The 16,431-nt window shown below is 45.1% G+C and overlaps 1 protein-coding gene and 1 long non-coding RNA gene across 9 annotated transcripts in view; both read left to right on the forward strand.

The window, feature by feature from the left end:
• Window positions 1-4,856: 4,856 nt before the first annotated feature.
• LOC308044655 lies at window positions 4,857-7,882 on the forward strand. 2 transcript variants are annotated; one of them, XR_013922641.1, is made up of 3 exons: window positions 4,857-5,801; window positions 7,068-7,151; window positions 7,778-7,882. It is a non-coding gene; the product is annotated as an uncharacterized lncRNA (long non-coding RNA). The 2 variants fall into 2 exon arrangements; XR_013922642.1 differs by lacking the exon at window positions 7,778-7,882 and having other exon boundaries at window positions 4,857-5,187; window positions 5,745-5,801; window positions 7,068-7,431.
• A 1,325-nt stretch (window positions 7,883-9,207) lies between these two features.
• TCF12 (transcription factor 12) overlaps window positions 9,208-16,431 on the forward strand; it is a 160,235-nt gene continuing 153,011 nt past the window's right edge. For 2 of the 7 annotated variants that reach the window (XM_080351297.1, XM_080351303.1), the window contains exons 1-3: window positions 9,251-9,399; window positions 10,543-10,641; window positions 11,506-11,578. In XM_080351297.1, coding sequence (XP_080207423.1) covers window positions 10,567-10,641; window positions 11,506-11,578 — 148 coding nt within the window. In that variant the 5' untranslated portion in view covers window positions 9,251-9,399; window positions 10,543-10,566. Of the gene's footprint in view, window positions 9,400-10,043; window positions 10,180-10,542; window positions 10,642-11,505; window positions 11,579-16,431 lie in introns of those variants that run through there. The other 5 variants (XM_080351300.1, XM_080351301.1, XM_080351302.1 and 2 more) reach the window with 5 other exon arrangements.

Here is a 16,431-nt window from a genome sequence, read left to right on the forward strand (position 1 = left end):
ACAAGACAGGCTATACTTTGGTCCTCCTTTGAAGCCAATAGCTTCATATCCATCAAATTAAATCAGAACAATATTATGGCAAGTATAGCTTATAACTGCTTTTATTCTCTTTTTTCTTTATGGAGGATATGTTTATGCAGTTGCACTACCAGTTCATCTGTTTGTCTGTCTTTCCAATAACTTTAAAATATATTTTCCAATTTAAATAAAATTTAACAGAGGGTACTTGACTCAAAGATACTAAATCCCTACAAGTTTCATGAAAATAAGAATCTAGGTAGAAGACCCCGAGTCCTACTAAGGCAAATGTAGAAGGAGACTGACCTTTAACCGTTCTGCTTGGCCTGCCCAGCAACCAAGAGGTAACAGCTTGCACAGAGTAGCATACGAACCATGAAATCTTGGACTAATCACAGTATGTTCCGTATTGTAGAACCTTAGTTTTACAACTAGAGGTAAGGTGACATAGGGAATGTAAAATGACTGATGAAATTCTCGGATTTTACCAGAAATCAGTCTTGGCCCTTACAGCTTTCAATGGCAGTATATTCAACCTGTATTTGATGGAGAACAAATAGAATTCTCCCCCCTCAAGACTTGCATCTGCTTTACTGACTTTCAAAGAGTTGCCCTTGTGGAATGTGTTTGCCCCATGGATAGTATTAAAGAATTTAATTACTTGCTGACTCATTTTTCATGATCTCTGCATGTACAGCTCCTGAGTAGTTAAAATAGTTCAATATGCACCAAAGAAATTCATTAAGGATAAGCCCTCAATAGCCATCAAGAACAATAATCAAATGCAACTTCTTGCTTGAGAAATTCCTAATTTTCTTATTGGCAAAAGGGAGAATATGCCAGACACAGGATGACTTCTTACATACTCCCTGAGCGTCACATCCTGGCTGATGATTGTTCTTTTTCATTACTCTGGAAACAATGCAATACCAGGAACGGGCACAGGGCCAAACCCATCTCTGCTCTCCAGAATCCCACTGAACAGTCACTTCATCGAGAGCACATGAGAGATTAAACTGGAAAGAATAGATACCATACTGTATTATTATTTTTGAGATAGGCTACCGGGTTAGGTGGACCTTTGGTCTGAGCAGCATGGCCTTTCGTATGTTCTCTGTTGTTATAAGCCGTTGAAACTTGATTAAAGGTCATATTTCATTCAGAAGCCTCTGTTTGACACATGCCAGCTCTCCAGGACCTGCAGCTAGGGTAGGATTACCTGTGATTTATGCTCTGAAAGTTAGAACTAGTGCTGTGTAAGCACAGAAGAACTGAAAGCAGAAGTATGCTGTTTAGAAAGTAAACCTCCCTCTCTCTCTCAAAAGAAAAAGTAAAGCTAAAACCTAAAAACCTAAAAAATTAAAATTCTTTGAAGTGTACTTTAGCTGTAGACTTAGGACCTGTATGGAACTACCTACTACATGGTGTAACATACATAATTTTCTATGTTAGTTTCTAGTTTTAGTCGAAACTCTCAAAATTCCTGTTGGACTCAAATAGGATCCTTATTGTTCTGTACGACCTGCAAGTTATATAGTTGCAATAAATAGCTGCGTGTGACAATGTCAAAACCATGTGAATGCATAGGATGTCTCATCTACAAATGATAAAAGTGAGGATCAGATGAGATACTGCAAACTAGTTCATCAAAAGCATGCGTGCCATTAAAGAGAAGTCATCTGGCCTTGAATATTTGCATGTCTGTCATGGAAACACATTATGGTCAAAATAGTGATATGCTATGCACAGTAATCCTAGCACATTATTTCTGACACTTTTTTCCACTCTGAGACAGATAACCAGGATTTTCTGGTCCTTGGATAATCAACTCTCTTCAATAATTGAGTCAACTCCCTCAGATTTTATTGTGTTAAGAGCCACATAAGGGCAAATTATGAGGAGCAAGGTGTATTTTGTGGAGCTCATTAGCTGTCTGAGGGACAAAACCTGTTCCCTTTGGCACCAAGAAGAGAGTTGGTGTTTGGTTGGAATCTCTGGGACTGGCTGAGGAATGGCTGTCTTCAGACTGCAGTTACATTCTTTCAAGCCATTTTAGAATGGAAATCAGTATCTGTGGGTTATATGGCTTTTGATTGCATTAAAGCAATTATTTCCTGGCTCCTATGAAACTCTGGAGATGGGGAAATGTTCAAAAAGGTCTGTGTAAAACAGATTGCTGTTCCAGCTCCTGGTGACAGGCAGAATACCAGAAATTGTTCTGCCAGAGGAGGAACTATCTAAAGTTACCATCCCCTGTTCTTTGGTTGCTGACAGGGACTGACCTCAACTAGTCTTTTCTTCAGTAGGTGCACCTTTTTTCTGCTTGAATCCCTGCTCCCATTAAATGTGTGTGAATGTGATCTCATCGTTTTCCTTGGTTGAAATCAGCAAATAAGTTTGTGATTTATTAAGGAAATGCACCCATCCACGTGAACACCATGGAGTTGTCTGTAAGTGTCCCTAGGAAACCAGGCTGAAATTGGGGATACTCATGCTCTATCCTCTCTGCAAGTTAAGACCATTCTGACTATCTAGCCAACGTCTTTCAGTGTGAGACACCTTTTTGGTGAAAGATGCTTTGCTCCAGTTGTTTTCAGCATTGATGCTTATCCTAGGGATGTTTCAAAACTGCTCACTTTGAGATGCATAATGCAATCAATGACAAAAATTTGTAGTGTCAGGTGTATAGTTTACATAGGAAACATAGAACTTTGTATTTTCTCACTGAAAATAACTCCCTTTTATAAACTCAGTTAAGTGGTTCTTTGTTGTAATCTGTGTCGTCTGGGTTATAGATGAGTTTTGTCAAAATGAAGTGGTGCAGCAGCAGTTTGGGCAGTGCTGGCGCTCCGGCGCCAAACTCTTGTTCACCTGTAGAAAGAACTGGTGCTCCTGAGCAGAAAGGTTGAGATACACTGAAAAGAACAACTTTTTTTTTTTCTCTAGGGATAGCAATCTGCTTTTGATTTGATTAATGCTGTACTTAAAAACATGTTTAGGTGTTTATTTGCATTAAGCTTCATAGGATACTGATTTTTTTAAAGTCACCTTTGAAGACAGTATTTTTAGATTAAGTGTAAATCTCTTGTGACTACTTATGTCTCTTTAAGTAGCAAGGTACTGTAAAAGCAAGAAAACATTATGCTTGCTTTTAGCTTAAACTTGTTAATTGTTTCTATTTAATTTTAAAAGGTTGGCTTAAGCAAAGTAAGTACCCAAACCACCTCCTGTGTGAATTTAAAGTCACTGTTTGATTTAAAATGTTTACTTTACCACTGATAAAGTTCAGGTTCATTTCTGGAACTACAATCAGGGAGAAGTTTTCCAGCGCACACATGGCCCACGAGCTGTGCCGCGCTCGCATGGAGACCTTATGCTCGTGTTTAACTCCTGGCAGAGAGAGGGGAGCCGGGCGGGGGTGAGGACGGGGAGCGGAGCTTGCTGCTCCAGGCGGCGGCAGGACAGCACCAGGGAATGCGGGAAAGCAGGCGTTCCCCCCGTGCAGGGACGAGCCATTTCCCGTGCTGCCGCCCGGGCAGCCCCATAGCGGAAGGCGCGGGGCGGCGGTGCCGGGACAGGACACGGCAGGCGCTGCTCCGGGCCCTCGGCGCGCCCCGGGACGGTCCGGCGCAGCGCAGTACAACGGCCACCGGCCTATCCCCGGGCCTCGGTGGGACAGGGCTGGGCTGCGTTCCCTTCAGCTTTCATAACCGGCCCGGGGAGGGGTCAGCCGCCCCGCCCCGGGAGCTGAGGCGAGGAGCGGCCCCCGGCCCCTCCCGCTCGGCGGCGGGTCGCACCACCCCCTTCGCCCCCGCTCCCTTTCCCCCGCCGTCACAGGCGGGCGGCGGAAGGACAAATAGTCCTCGCCGCATTGTTCAGCCCCGCACAACTTTCGGGCGGGGCGCGGGGCCGCTGTCGGCCGGCGAGTAGAGGGGCCGCCCCGCCGAGGGTTGACCGTGCGCGCGGGACCGCGGAACGGGGCAGGGAGGAAGTCGGTCGGGCACGGCCAACTTCGGCCCGCTGTCCGTCTGCGCGGCGGCCGGCCCGGGGCCGCGAAGCTCGGCGCGCCCGGGGCGGTGCTGGGGGCGTGCCGCGCTGTGCGCGCCCCGAGGCGCCGCCGCGTTGCTCGCAGGGCCCCGCCCGGGGGGGGCAGCGGAGGTGGGGGCCCTGCGGAGCTGCGGAGGCCCTGCCCGAGGGACCTGCCGGCGGGGTGGGCTGGCGGGGCCGCAGCTTTCCGCGCCTCTCAGCGGCCCTTTCCCCGCCGCACGCAGCGACCCGTCCGGCGTTGCTGGCGCTGGGGTCTGCGGTGCCGCCGGCGGCAGGGCCCGGGCGTGCGGCGGGAGCGGGGACGGGAGAGGCCGCCTCTCGTGGGGCCCTCCCGCCGCGATTTCTCCTTGTAGTCGTGTTTTGTGGGGTTGTTTTGGTTGGTTTTTGCCCCTTATTCCCCCAAGTCAACTTTCTGCTTTTGTAATAATTTCTCCTGTGAAGATTACGGGGAGCTAAAGCCTTTACCCGTTTCCCGCTTAGCCAGAAGTACTTAGCGAGCATTTTGCAGCAGCACTAAACCAAGTGTAGCCATCAGCGTCCCCACAGAAACGAGTTTTGACTTTCTAGTAGTCAACCTGTGTGCTCGCTCTGGTCCCCTCATAAGTAATGCTGTTTGGTGAGAGGTTTCACTATTGTAGCCTCCTGCAAATGTTCTAAATCTTTCCTATTGTAAAATATGTTACATAATATATATGTTACGTAATTTTAATTACTGCGAGGTAAATATAGCAGGCAGCAAGTGAGGCAGCAAATTCAGTTATCTGTAAGATGGGCTGTACTGATAACAGCCAGCACTGCGTAATCGTGTGGCTTGGTCACAGGAATACAGCTGTCAGTTCATTTGTAGGATACTTCTCCAAAGTTTGCTTTGGAAGGAAGAGCTGTAGGAAGAACACAGTGCCTCCCCAGGAGTTTAACCCAAAACTTTCATGCATGACACAAAAATCTTCTAATTTTCTATTGGCTTGAGTCAGATTCCAGGTGACCCCAGGAGCAAGTCAGTCAGAAAGTGGAATTACTTTGTGCTAGCTGCAGGAAATGAGGTTGTGTTCTCCTTATTGCTGACTCCAAATTAGTATTGCTGGCTGTACTGGAAGCAGTAGGAAGGATTCAGTGGTTTAGGTGAGGGTGGGACTTTGTTGGGGAAAAAAAAAAAAAGTGGAGCAGGAAAGGAGGTTTGCTGACTTCTCTCCAGGGCTATAGATTTGCTGAGCAATAGCATTTATTATGGATAAATTGCTGCCTGTGGATGCAGGCTGAGCACATATGTGTTGATTTAAAGGAGCCATTCCAGTGACAACTCCATCCTGGGTCAAATGCTCTGTTGGGGAGCACCCTAGGAGCTCGTACAGTTTGGGTGGTGATGGGGAATTAATTCCGTGTGTGTAAATTTAAGAATAAACAAACAAAAAGGAGACATGCAAGCTTAATTATTTTGTTCATGTGGGCATGATACATTAAATAGTAATACGGAATACATTTTCTCACATCCCTGAATGCACAACAGCTGTCTGCTCTATCAAATATTTTTCCTTTAAGGAGTGGGTGGAAAGCAATTCATGAAGGCTGTGGAAACAGCATATGAGCTGGGGGCTGGGCTCAAGTGATTTGGTTTTTATATTCCTCTTAATTTTTTTATGTCCTGTATGTAATTCTTCATTTTCACGGTCATGTTGAAGCATGCGGAAGAATGTTGTTGTCGCCATCTGGCAACTAGCAATTCCCTGATTGCTCAGGTTGGTAGCTGACCATATTGATGTTGGTAGATCAGCTGTCAGGGCTGTTACTGTAAAGATTTACAGTTGTACTGGATGCTCTGTCAGAGTCTGGAGTTCACTGATTGCTTTGTGTGCGTGGGTTTACCTGCCTATTACTTGCACTACTGCATGACAGACCTCAGGCTTCTTTAAGGAAAAGGTATTTAACCACAAGACTACTAAATTCATTTATCTTGATAGAAAGTTCACTGATGAAAATATGATAGAGAAAGCATTTTCAGGAATTGCTCCTGTGCTACCCATCTGATCCCTAGTTAGTGAAGACTTTGTATTTTTAAAGAAGTGAAATAAAAAACGGTGTGACAGTTGCAGAAGACAGTAGCATTTCAGCCTTCTGTGTAATATACAAGGAAAGTGCTGTTGTGTCACATTTCTGTATGATTTGTTTAGTATGTTTGCTGCATTTGCACATGTGTAAGGAACGAACTGTGACCATGGGTTGGAGCAGGAATGAAACTAGAAGTTTTTTTCTTTGTTGCAAATGGCAAACTGTTGTAGTTGTCTCAACCAGGTTTCAGATACCTGTTTCTTCAAATGGTTTCAAATGTTTATATTTTCTCAGCAAGATCTCTAAAGAGACAAAAGCAGGGAGTTTATTTGTTTTGTTTTTTGAATGTTGAACGCACTGTTTTCTGTTTCATCTTCTGTTTATGACTATGACAGGATAAGGATGTGCAATGCATTTTTTAAGTCCTATCTTTGCAGTGAGCAGGAAGAATTTATAGGGAGTGGCAGAGAGGAAAGGATACTAAATAAGTAGCAGCTTAAGAAAGGGATTGTGGAGATTCTGAGAACAGGTGAAAGACAATACTGCATGGGCATAGATTATCATGCCTTGATGTTTCCAGTGTACATGTTAATTCTGGTCAGTGTTTCATGAAGAGGGTTTAAAAACTGAATAGCTTGAAGATTCCAGGTCTCACTAATGTATCAGATGATGTTCAGTACCTGGAAAACGTTAGTTTAAATATATTTTTAGAATTTTATTGTAATACAGGAGGTGATAGTTATTTGTCTTCCACAACAGTTTTAGCCAAGCTGCATTCATGAGTTTCTTTTGAAATTTCTTATTACAATTTTGGCTTCCCAGAGCAATCTCCTTTAGGCCAGACTCACAGTATGTTTTGGGCCAAAGCAAAACCTTCCCTGAGGCCTTGGGTACTTGCTAAGTTGTCAGGCGTGATTTCTGGAAACTTCATGTACATTCTAGTCATTTTTCTACAGGTGCCTGGAAATGAAATTTTCAAAGAGGACAGTCAGCCCTTGGAGTTGTAATGCAGAAGAATGGCTACTATGATGTGACTTTTGGTAATGACCATGTTTACTGCCAGCAACTGCATGAGAAAGTGACATGTCATGGACCAAATGGAATATCTTAGGGTATTTTGTATATCTTTAAACCCTGTGTCATGGATTATGTGGACGTAACATCTTCCACTCAAGAGTTTCTAGCTGCGAATAAAAGCCTAGAAATGTGAACCTTAAAACCTTAGGCCAGAGGGCAAATTAAAAGTATTTTGTTGGAAAATAAGTTTTAATTTTAATATAATAACACCAATACAAATAAATAATTGTTAGCATTGTTACTTCCACCTTTTTTAGCTTTAATCAGGTTCCTAACCAATGCTGATCAGTGTGCAGCTGTACTAACTGGTTAAAAAGTAACACTTCAACACAAACAGCAATGTTTTCATGGTATCTAAAGAGGGGAACTTCTTTGTAACTGAAATACGTTAAAGGTCATTACTCAAGAAATGTATAATGATCTCTGTCACTGGGTGCATTCTTCTAAAGAGAAGTATTATTTATACATCAAAGGGAAAAAGTACATATTTATGTCCCTCACAGGCACAGAGAATGGAAGTCATTGTGTTGATATTTTCATACAAATTGCTTCTTGCATTTCTAAGTGGCAAATATATGAATATTCATAGAATCACAAGGCCAGATGATCATCCAGTACACAGCATATATGGGAGAAAAACGGAGAAGAATGTTTTAAGGTGCCAGAATCCCCAATTTGCCTTTGCCTGGTGGTGGTAAGTTTGTTATCACTCTCTCCTTCCACCGGAAGATGTCACAGTCGGGGGCTGGGGGTGGGAAGAGTTGAGTTGGAAGGGACTGGCGTGGGGCCAAAGAGCCCTCTGTACAGCCCGCTGCTCTCCAAACGTGGGGGGCTGCCAAGCAGCAGCCTGTGAGGGGCGAGCGCCTCCCCACAGCGTGCCTCTCTGCACTGAGCACTGCCTCCCCGGAGCGTTTTAGGTTCTCCGGGGTTTTCACCATCCTTTTGCATTGCCCCTGTGTTCTCTAAGTCCCCTTGCTCCAAAATAATAACACGCCAGTAGCTGCAGAGACTATTATTTTTCAATTCTCACGCTCAGAGGGCAGGGTCGGGAAGGAGCAGGCCGGGCCCAGCGGTGGCGGGTCGGTGCCGCCTGGGGGCTCTGCAGGCTCGGCAGCCGCGGGGCGGGGGCGGCAAAGGGGTCGCCCCCCCGGCGTCGGGAGAAGAATCGTACACGCCGGGGTACCCCAGCAGCTGCCAGACGTGAAATGAACGTCCCAGCAGTAGGACAGGCTGGTAGGGCTGTTTTATGGGGAAGGAGATGGAGCACAGAAGAGTGATGTCTGTATTGGTGGCAGGACCCAAGTGAGGGCGCGGGCTCTTCGCACACTGGTGCCTGTTCCTGCGCGGCAATCATTGGGTTTAATCGCCTGTAGCATCACCCGTCTGGGAAGAACTGCAGCGTTTACGTGGATGTGTGTTCTTGCATTAACATACATATCTTCGTGCTTTGACATGTTACAGTTTTAATTGTATGTATTTAAGAGGAAGCTGCTAATGAATGCTGAAACCTTGATTTAATTCATATGCAACTTCATTTTGCAAAGACAGACTGTATATTGAGATGGGAAAAGTATTTAGGCACATTTTAGGGTATGTGGATTCAGAGCATTTTGGGGCACGTGCGTTGATGTCAGTGCTACATGTCGAGGTTTGTGCTGGCGGTTTGGTTGAGCTGGGGTGCGGTGGGGAGGGTCTGTTCCCGTGCGGTGCGTGTTTAGTGGGTGCCCGTTGCGGTGTCCCTGAGCGGGCCGGGGGCCGACGGCTCCCGCTTCTCCCCGCGCCGCCGACACCCGCCCGCCGGCCTCCTGCGCGGCGGTGCAAGTGGCCCCCGGGCCCAGGCCGGGCCCCGCCGCCATCCCGCAGCTGCTGGGGCGCCCCGGCGCTGCGCCCTGAGGAGAGGCGGGTGCCCAGACGGCTCCAAGGGCTGCCCGTGGGGCCGCCGCAAGCGCCGCCGCTGCTCCCGCCCGCCCCCGGCCGGCAGCGGCGCGGCAAGGGTTAAGGCCGTGGCGGCGCTCGGCGCGGAGGGATACGGAGCCGGAGCCGTGAACGTGGTGCTGTGGCTCTGTAAGCAAAAAAATGTCTGCCTGAGGGAAACCCACAAGTTCCTTCCAGCGGGGGGGGAGCGCTCGGCTCGTCGCCTCCCACCCAGCCCGCGGCCCGCCCGCCGCCGCCGGCCCGGTCCTGGTCACCAGAGCGTACGGGGGGCAGCAGGTAAGTGCGGGCGGCGGGGGCCCGGGAGAAGTTGGGAGAGCGGTGGGGGGGCGAGAAGCGGCGGCCGGGCGCTCGCAGGGGCAGAGGCGGCGGCGAGGAGCAGGGCGGCGCGGCCGGGCGGGAGCGGGGCTGCTCGGGGGCCGCCGCGGGGGCTGCGGGGAGGCCGCGGAAGAAGAGAAGGCGCCGCTGAGAAGCCCGAGGGGCGGCAGCCGGGGCCGGCCAGCCGTGTAGTGGCGCGGCGTGCCGGGGATCTGCGGCGGGGCGGGCCGCGGACCCCGGGCGGGCTGCGGCTCCCGGCCCCGGGCAGGAGCGAGTCCCCCGCGGGCGGCGTTCGGGGCGCGCGTTCCGCGCCGCGCGGCTCCCAGCGCTCATAAAGGATCGCGGCGGCCGTAGCCGGGCCCCGGCGCGCCCGGCGGCTCCGAAACTTGGAGGGGAGCGGGGCTGCGGCAGCGCCCCCGCCGCTCCCCCCCGGCGCCCGGCGGGCACAAGGGAAGGCGCGGACCCGCCGCCCCTCCTTCCGCTCCCTCCGGGCGCCGCGCGCGCACGCTCCCCCGCCGCACGCGCATTCCACCCCGCACCCCCAGCCCGGCGGCGGCGCGCGCGCCCGCCCGGCCCCGTGTGCGCGTGCGGTGCGCGGGGGCGGTCCCGGCCCGCCGGTCCCGAGCCCGAGCCGCGGCCCGGGGCGCGGAGGGGAGCCGGCAGCGCCCATAATGCCGCGGCGGAGGTGGCTCTGCTGAGCCGCGGCCAGCCCCGCTTGTCAGCCCCATTGTTGCCGAGACAGTGAGTCACTTAATCTCTCGCTAATTCTCCGGCCTTCGCCGGGCCGCGGCTGTTTATTTGCTTTCGCTTGCCTGGGGGGACCTAATTCCTGGCGGCGGCGGCCCCGCCGCGGCGGGTGTGTGCTCTGCGCGGGGCGGGGGGGAAGCGGAATGGGGGAGGAAAGGGAGCCTGAGCAAACTTGAGCGGACTTGGCTAGTTTGGTGCCGTCAGTCCGCCGGTGAAGCGGGGCTCCCCGGGGATTCCCCACCCCGCCTCAGGGGTGCAGGGACCGGCGGCCCTTCTGCCCGGGGCCGCTTTCCCCGAGCCGGGGTCGGTACCAGCCCGCGGTGAGGTGCTGCCCGTGCCGCTCTCCCTGTCCCCCAGGACGTGAGCGAGGAGCGGAGGAAGATGAATTCCCAGCAGCAGAGGATGGCCGCTATAGGAACGGACAAGGAACTGAGCGACTTGCTGGATTTCAGTGCGGTAGGATGTTCTCCGAGATCTTCCCGTGACTCCTGCGCGGTAAAGCCAGCTGAGGAGTAGGGGCAGCCGCACGCAGGGCTCGGCTGGGTCCGTCCCAGCCAAGTTGGACACCTGAACTTTGATGTAATGTCTAGACTTCCAGATTTAATACTGTAATACCAGCTGGGTCAATTGGTTTAGCTGGTTAAAATCAGGCTGACCCAGTGATGGCATAATCTAATAATTAACGTTTGTTAAGCTGGCATGTGGCACTGGTAATTTGGCTTTTTTTTAAAAAAAAAAAAACAAAAAAACAAAACAAAAAAACAAACAAAAAATAACCACCACAAAAAAAAAACAAACCAAAAGAAAACTTAATGCCTGTGAGTAACAGGAGTTATTCATTGATAGTTTGTACAGTGATTTTGGCCTAGAAAATTATAGATATTTTCTGTGTGATACTTTTAACAGATTTCAGAAAGGTGCTTTATTTATAAACATAAGAAACTACTGCCTCTCAAAAGCAGACTTTATCTAGTGACTTTAAACTTACAAATCAATAAGAAATATATTTTCAGTAGCAAAACTTAAGATATATAACTATTTTAATTTGCCATAGTATTAGTAGGTCTCCTTTTATTTTTTCTTTTCAGTTGTTTGTGTTGACATAGGAAGGAAATTTTAGTCGTATTAGTAGATTGCAAGGAATACTTTAGCTTATTGATCTTTATGTATCTAAACATGCATCTTATGTTTTCTTTATTTCCTAGCAGAAAAATGAATAGAATATCTGTTTCCTATTAACTTTTATTTAAATTGACATAACTAATTTAGCACAGAGTTTCAAAGCTAATTTAAACGCAACTTTTTTTTCTTGTTTTGCAGATGTTTTCTCCACCTGTTAATAGTGGGAAAACCAGACCAACTACGCTAGGAAGCAGCCAGTTCAGTGGATCAGGTAGGATGCAGCCAAGATACATAAAGTTCACTTAGTAACTAGGACTTGATGTTTTAGTGTAGTCTTCATGTGTTCAAAGTATGGTAATCTTTCATTTCTACGTATTCTCATAAAACATTCAGATTAATTAGGGATGTGCTGTTTTGATCTCTGTAACACATTTTGTTAGCTTTAACCATGGTTTTTCTCTATGTGCCTTAGACTGCTTGTCTCAGTGCAGCAAAATGTTAGTATCTCCAGTCGTACAGACGTGCAAGCTGTCTGTTTATCTGTTAATGTTAAAGATGAATAGCTTATTTGGTTTTGCTTGGTTCATAAAATCAAACTTACCTGTTCAGTTAAAGTATTTCATAGCCTGTTTATGAAAGGAGGAAACACTTCAGTAAAATGCCAAATAATGAAATACTCCTGACTCAAGGATATGTTTGAAAATGCAGATCTTAAGGAAAATGTAGGGCTAATATTGTTTTGTAGTACTGTGTAGTTCTCAGAGTCTTAATGAATATAATCCTCTCATGTTGAGTCTTCATCAGTGCATATGAAAAGCGAGTAAATGTTACGTGTGTTTTTTGGTTTCAATGTCTTTCCATTGAGGTCCGCGTAATAGCTGTTTCCAGAGACTTTTAAGCTAAGCCTTTAAAAGGAAATGATTGTAGTTTTTAACAGATACTTTGTATCATTCTTGTAAAGGCTGTGTTTATTTCTACTTACAAGAAGAAACTAAAGTAACTTTTTGATAATGTGTTTTGTTCTTTCTTATTAATGTTTATTTTCTGTGAACACAGTGATGTTTTTGTTTATGAATACAACAAAGTGATGTTTGTGTTCTTAGTTCAGGTTAATGAAAAATAAATTTTTAGGATGTCAGTAGAGGATTGAAGTAGTTGTCTGAAGTTGTGCACTAATGCTGCTTCTTACATTGTCAGAGCTGTTGCTTTGAGAGCCCAGATGACACCTTGCATTTTAGTGATGGTTTTGAATTTTTGTTTTTCAAAGCACCCTAAAGCTTCTGAATTGTATAATTTTGCAAACTTTTCAGAGACTATCTCTCACATTTAATTTGATGAAAATATGTAGCAAATGTTATCATTGCCAAATACTTGAAGAAGCATTATAGTTTTTCTCTCCTAAGATATATAATTGGCTTTGTCTTGCTCTCTGAAAGTATATCAAGTTTAAATTTATTTGCAATAGTAAGACAGCAGATTTGTATACAATATAGTTAATTTTTTTAAACAATACAAATATTCAAGACAGCTGTTTCTCAAAAGCTTGTTTTGAAAGACATTCAGACAGCTAAAACTTGCTGTGTGGAGCACAGCCTGAACATCTAATCACCCTTTCCCCTTGCTTTTCCTGCACGAGCGGAATAATTTTCTGTTAAGCAATAAAGCTTTCATTTTTAGTTTAGCTTTTGAATAATTCTTAGGTGATACAGCTTGCCCTATTTGTAGGTAATGTTTCCCCTTCTTTCCTTGGATGGCTCAGAAAAAGAGAGAATGGCAGAATACTTAGCTTTTTGGGAGAAAGAGTGTTATTGACCCCTTGAATTTCTCTACCAATATGGTATATCATCACATAGATAGCAATCATGAGCAATACACTGCAGCTGTCAAACAAGCTAAACTTAAACTTTTGGAAAAGATAATGATGTATAGTTGTGGGTTTTAATTCAAAACATTTCTAGTTGTAGAGATTTACTGGTTAGTGGGATTATATGTCCTAATTCTTAAAATGTTACGACCTAAGCCTTGACCTAGGGGGATTACTCTGCAGGAGTGAGATGTGACAAACTTCTATATTGGTTGTGTTCTGAGTCAGTGATAAGTGTTGTAGAAAGACTGTCTTAAGATCAGTGATGAATTATAGACATTTGGTTTCTAGCACTCTGATTTAATTGTGATCTTCCTTTAATTTCAAGTGTTCTGTAACTTCTAGTACAATGTTTGAAATTTTATTTCATTTTTTTGCTGATATAGGCAGCTTTTTAAAGAGAAACATGAAAGGAGGAGGTATCCAGTACCAAAAAGCGCAGTATACACAGATTCTTAAAAACTACTTTTAAAATTTTTTCCTTTGAATGCAGAATGATGCTGCTGCTTAGAGAGACACTGTGGTTTTGATGGCAATTACAGAGGTGAAGCTTGCTTCAGTATCTTTCCTATTAAACTCAATTGTTTTATTTTTCTGATGTCTTTACAAGCATACTACAGGAAAGCGGTTTCCTTTTCTTAGTTGGAATATGAATGTGTTTATTGTTTGTAATTATAGACACCCCCCCCTTTTTTTCTCATTGAAACTTAAATCTGAAAAAAACCTTCCCTGCCTCCCCTCAACCTATCAGTGATTAGAGATGCAGCCTGGTGGCCCCCAATATGTAAGTGGAAGTCAATTGCTTGTCTGCGTGGCTCTTAAGACTACGTTTCTGGGAAACCTGATATAGAAGGAAGGAATGCTCATGATGCTTTTTCCTTGCCACCCCCTGGCCCCCAGTTTAAAAGGACAAACTAATTGATGTTCAAAGATGATTGAGTTCTGTTTTTCAGGTGTGGCTTTGTGAAGTGTTGGAAATACTAGGGTGTATGTTATTAATTCTGATGTTATAAGCTTGACCTGGTGTAGTTCTGCAATGTTTCTCTTGATTATGCTGTAAAATATATATGTGTAACTTGGTTGCTTAAATAAAACAGCTAATATGACCGTCTATAATTTTTAAGAAAATGCTGTCATGGGTTAACATATGAACATTGTGTTTTGATTAAAAGATAGCAAAAGTCTGGTGTTGGGGCAGGCTTGCTTTCTACAGGTCAGTCAGTTATGAACGAAAGCTGCAGATGAAATAAGTGAACTAATCTGATATACCGTAGTATCTTATGACAGTAAGTCGTGTAAGCTGCTGATAAAGTCAAATAACTTGGTCAGACTACCGGTGAAAATAAACATATTGGAAAAGTAACCTGACATGGAAGTCAGTGAGTTAAGCTGCAAAATATTCCTTGTCATACCTGTTGTAATTACCTTTTGTTTAAAACAGAACTTCCCATTCTTTTCTCCGCCAAAACCAACTTGTGAAGATAAAACCATTTTTATCTTAGAAATTGGAGAAGGAGCAGGCAAAGGTCAGAGATATGCTCTGTCAGGCTTTTTAATCTGGCTTTTTTTTTTTTTTTCCCTGACTTTATTTTAAATTAACATCTTCTGTGTTACTGCTATGGTTAATAGCAGTGCTTATGATTTACAGTGAAATTTTGTGTTGTTTTGTGTTTGTCAAAACAACAAAAGGTACGCCAATACAAACTTGGATGGTTACCCATTTTGCCCAATGCCCTTTATTTATTACAGTAGCTCCATTAAAATGCAGTCACAATATTCAGGTGCCTGCCACAGGCAATAATGGTACAATTTTCCTATCGTTCCCAGCAGGTTTGATCTCAATTTCAGTTTTTCCTGTGATTGAAGCTTTTTAAATCTTGAGTGTGGTACTCTAAAATAAAACCCTTTTCTTTTGCGATTGCAAAGAACTTCTTGATGTTAAAGAAGAATATATGAGACAGTATTTTCCTACATGGCTTACTGTCTTCAATTTTTGTAGCCTCCTCATTGTACCAATAGCATTATTTTTGTATGTGGCTCTGCACGTGTAGATGTGAGGTATCAGTGAAAAGGCTGAAGATAATGTGGATGTCTAACAAAACCCAAACTAGTAGGAGTTTAGAGTTAGAGTTACAGTTCAAGAGCTAAGTTGCCCAAATATGACACTCCTCTTGCCTCTACAATTCTTCTGAAGTCAATGAGAAATGAGTGCACACACGTGTGTGGGCAGCACTGGGCACGAATCTCATGTGTACCCAGACATTCCTCATACTAGACCTACCTGCAAAAACAACTGCTGAATGTATCTGTTCAGATATGTTTGTATCAGTTTGGTCCCCTTTTATGCAAATTTAAGATGCAGCCCTTTCCACTTTTGTCTACAAATCTACTGGGCTTGTAAGGGATGGATTGGGATAGGCCAGTAATTAGGAGCTTGATGCCAGGACCATTGAAGTTGATAGCCTGCCATTAACTTCAGTGTCCCTAAATTAGGGCCGTGTGCCTTGAGAATGGACACAATGGCAGTAGGTCTATTAGGTTACCAAGCAGCGTTTCCAAAATTAGCAAAACCTGACTTGAGTAGTGTTTGTCAGTCCCATAAACTCTTATTTCCTTTTTAGTTTTGCATCAGCAGTTCCTCGTAAATCAAACAAACCTCAGCAAAAATCTTGGGATGGACACTGTTTTAAATGCTGTGTTCTTTAATCTACAGCGAGGGTTGAAGAGGCACTCTGACAGCCAAATCACAGCCTTGGAGAAAACTGCAGAAAGATGAGACTTGTTATGTATACACGTTAGTGTTCCTAACCTTTCAAAATACATTATTTTTTCTTCTTTTTTTGTCAGAACTGTGATTCCTAAGAAGCATCAATTCTCTGATGTCACTCTGAGTGTGTTTCTGGTGCAGTCTCCCATTGAGGTATAGGAAATTCCTAGTGCCTGCTCCTAATCCCTGAATTAAGGAGTTGATGAGAGGTATCATGTAGTCACATAGTCTTGTCCTACAATGTATTAGGTCATGACAGGCTCTTTTAAATAAATCTTTTTTAAAAGTGGAAGAGCTGTGTTTCAGGATTTTGATCTGTATTTCTGGTTTTGTCATCCAAAATGTTGTGATCCACTGTGGTTTTGTTTGCTGTTCAAAAGAAGATAAGCTTATTGTGTATTAAATGCCAGAAATCTAGGGTGGCCTGTTAAAACAAACATTAGGTCATGCAGCTGTGTGACTTTTTTTATTATCTTTATTTTTAATATCTAAT

This window comes from Nesoenas mayeri (genome assembly GCF_963082525.1).
Source record: "Nesoenas mayeri genome assembly, chromosome: 11".
Classification (NCBI taxonomy): domain Eukaryota; kingdom Metazoa; phylum Chordata; class Aves; order Columbiformes; family Columbidae; genus Nesoenas; species Nesoenas mayeri.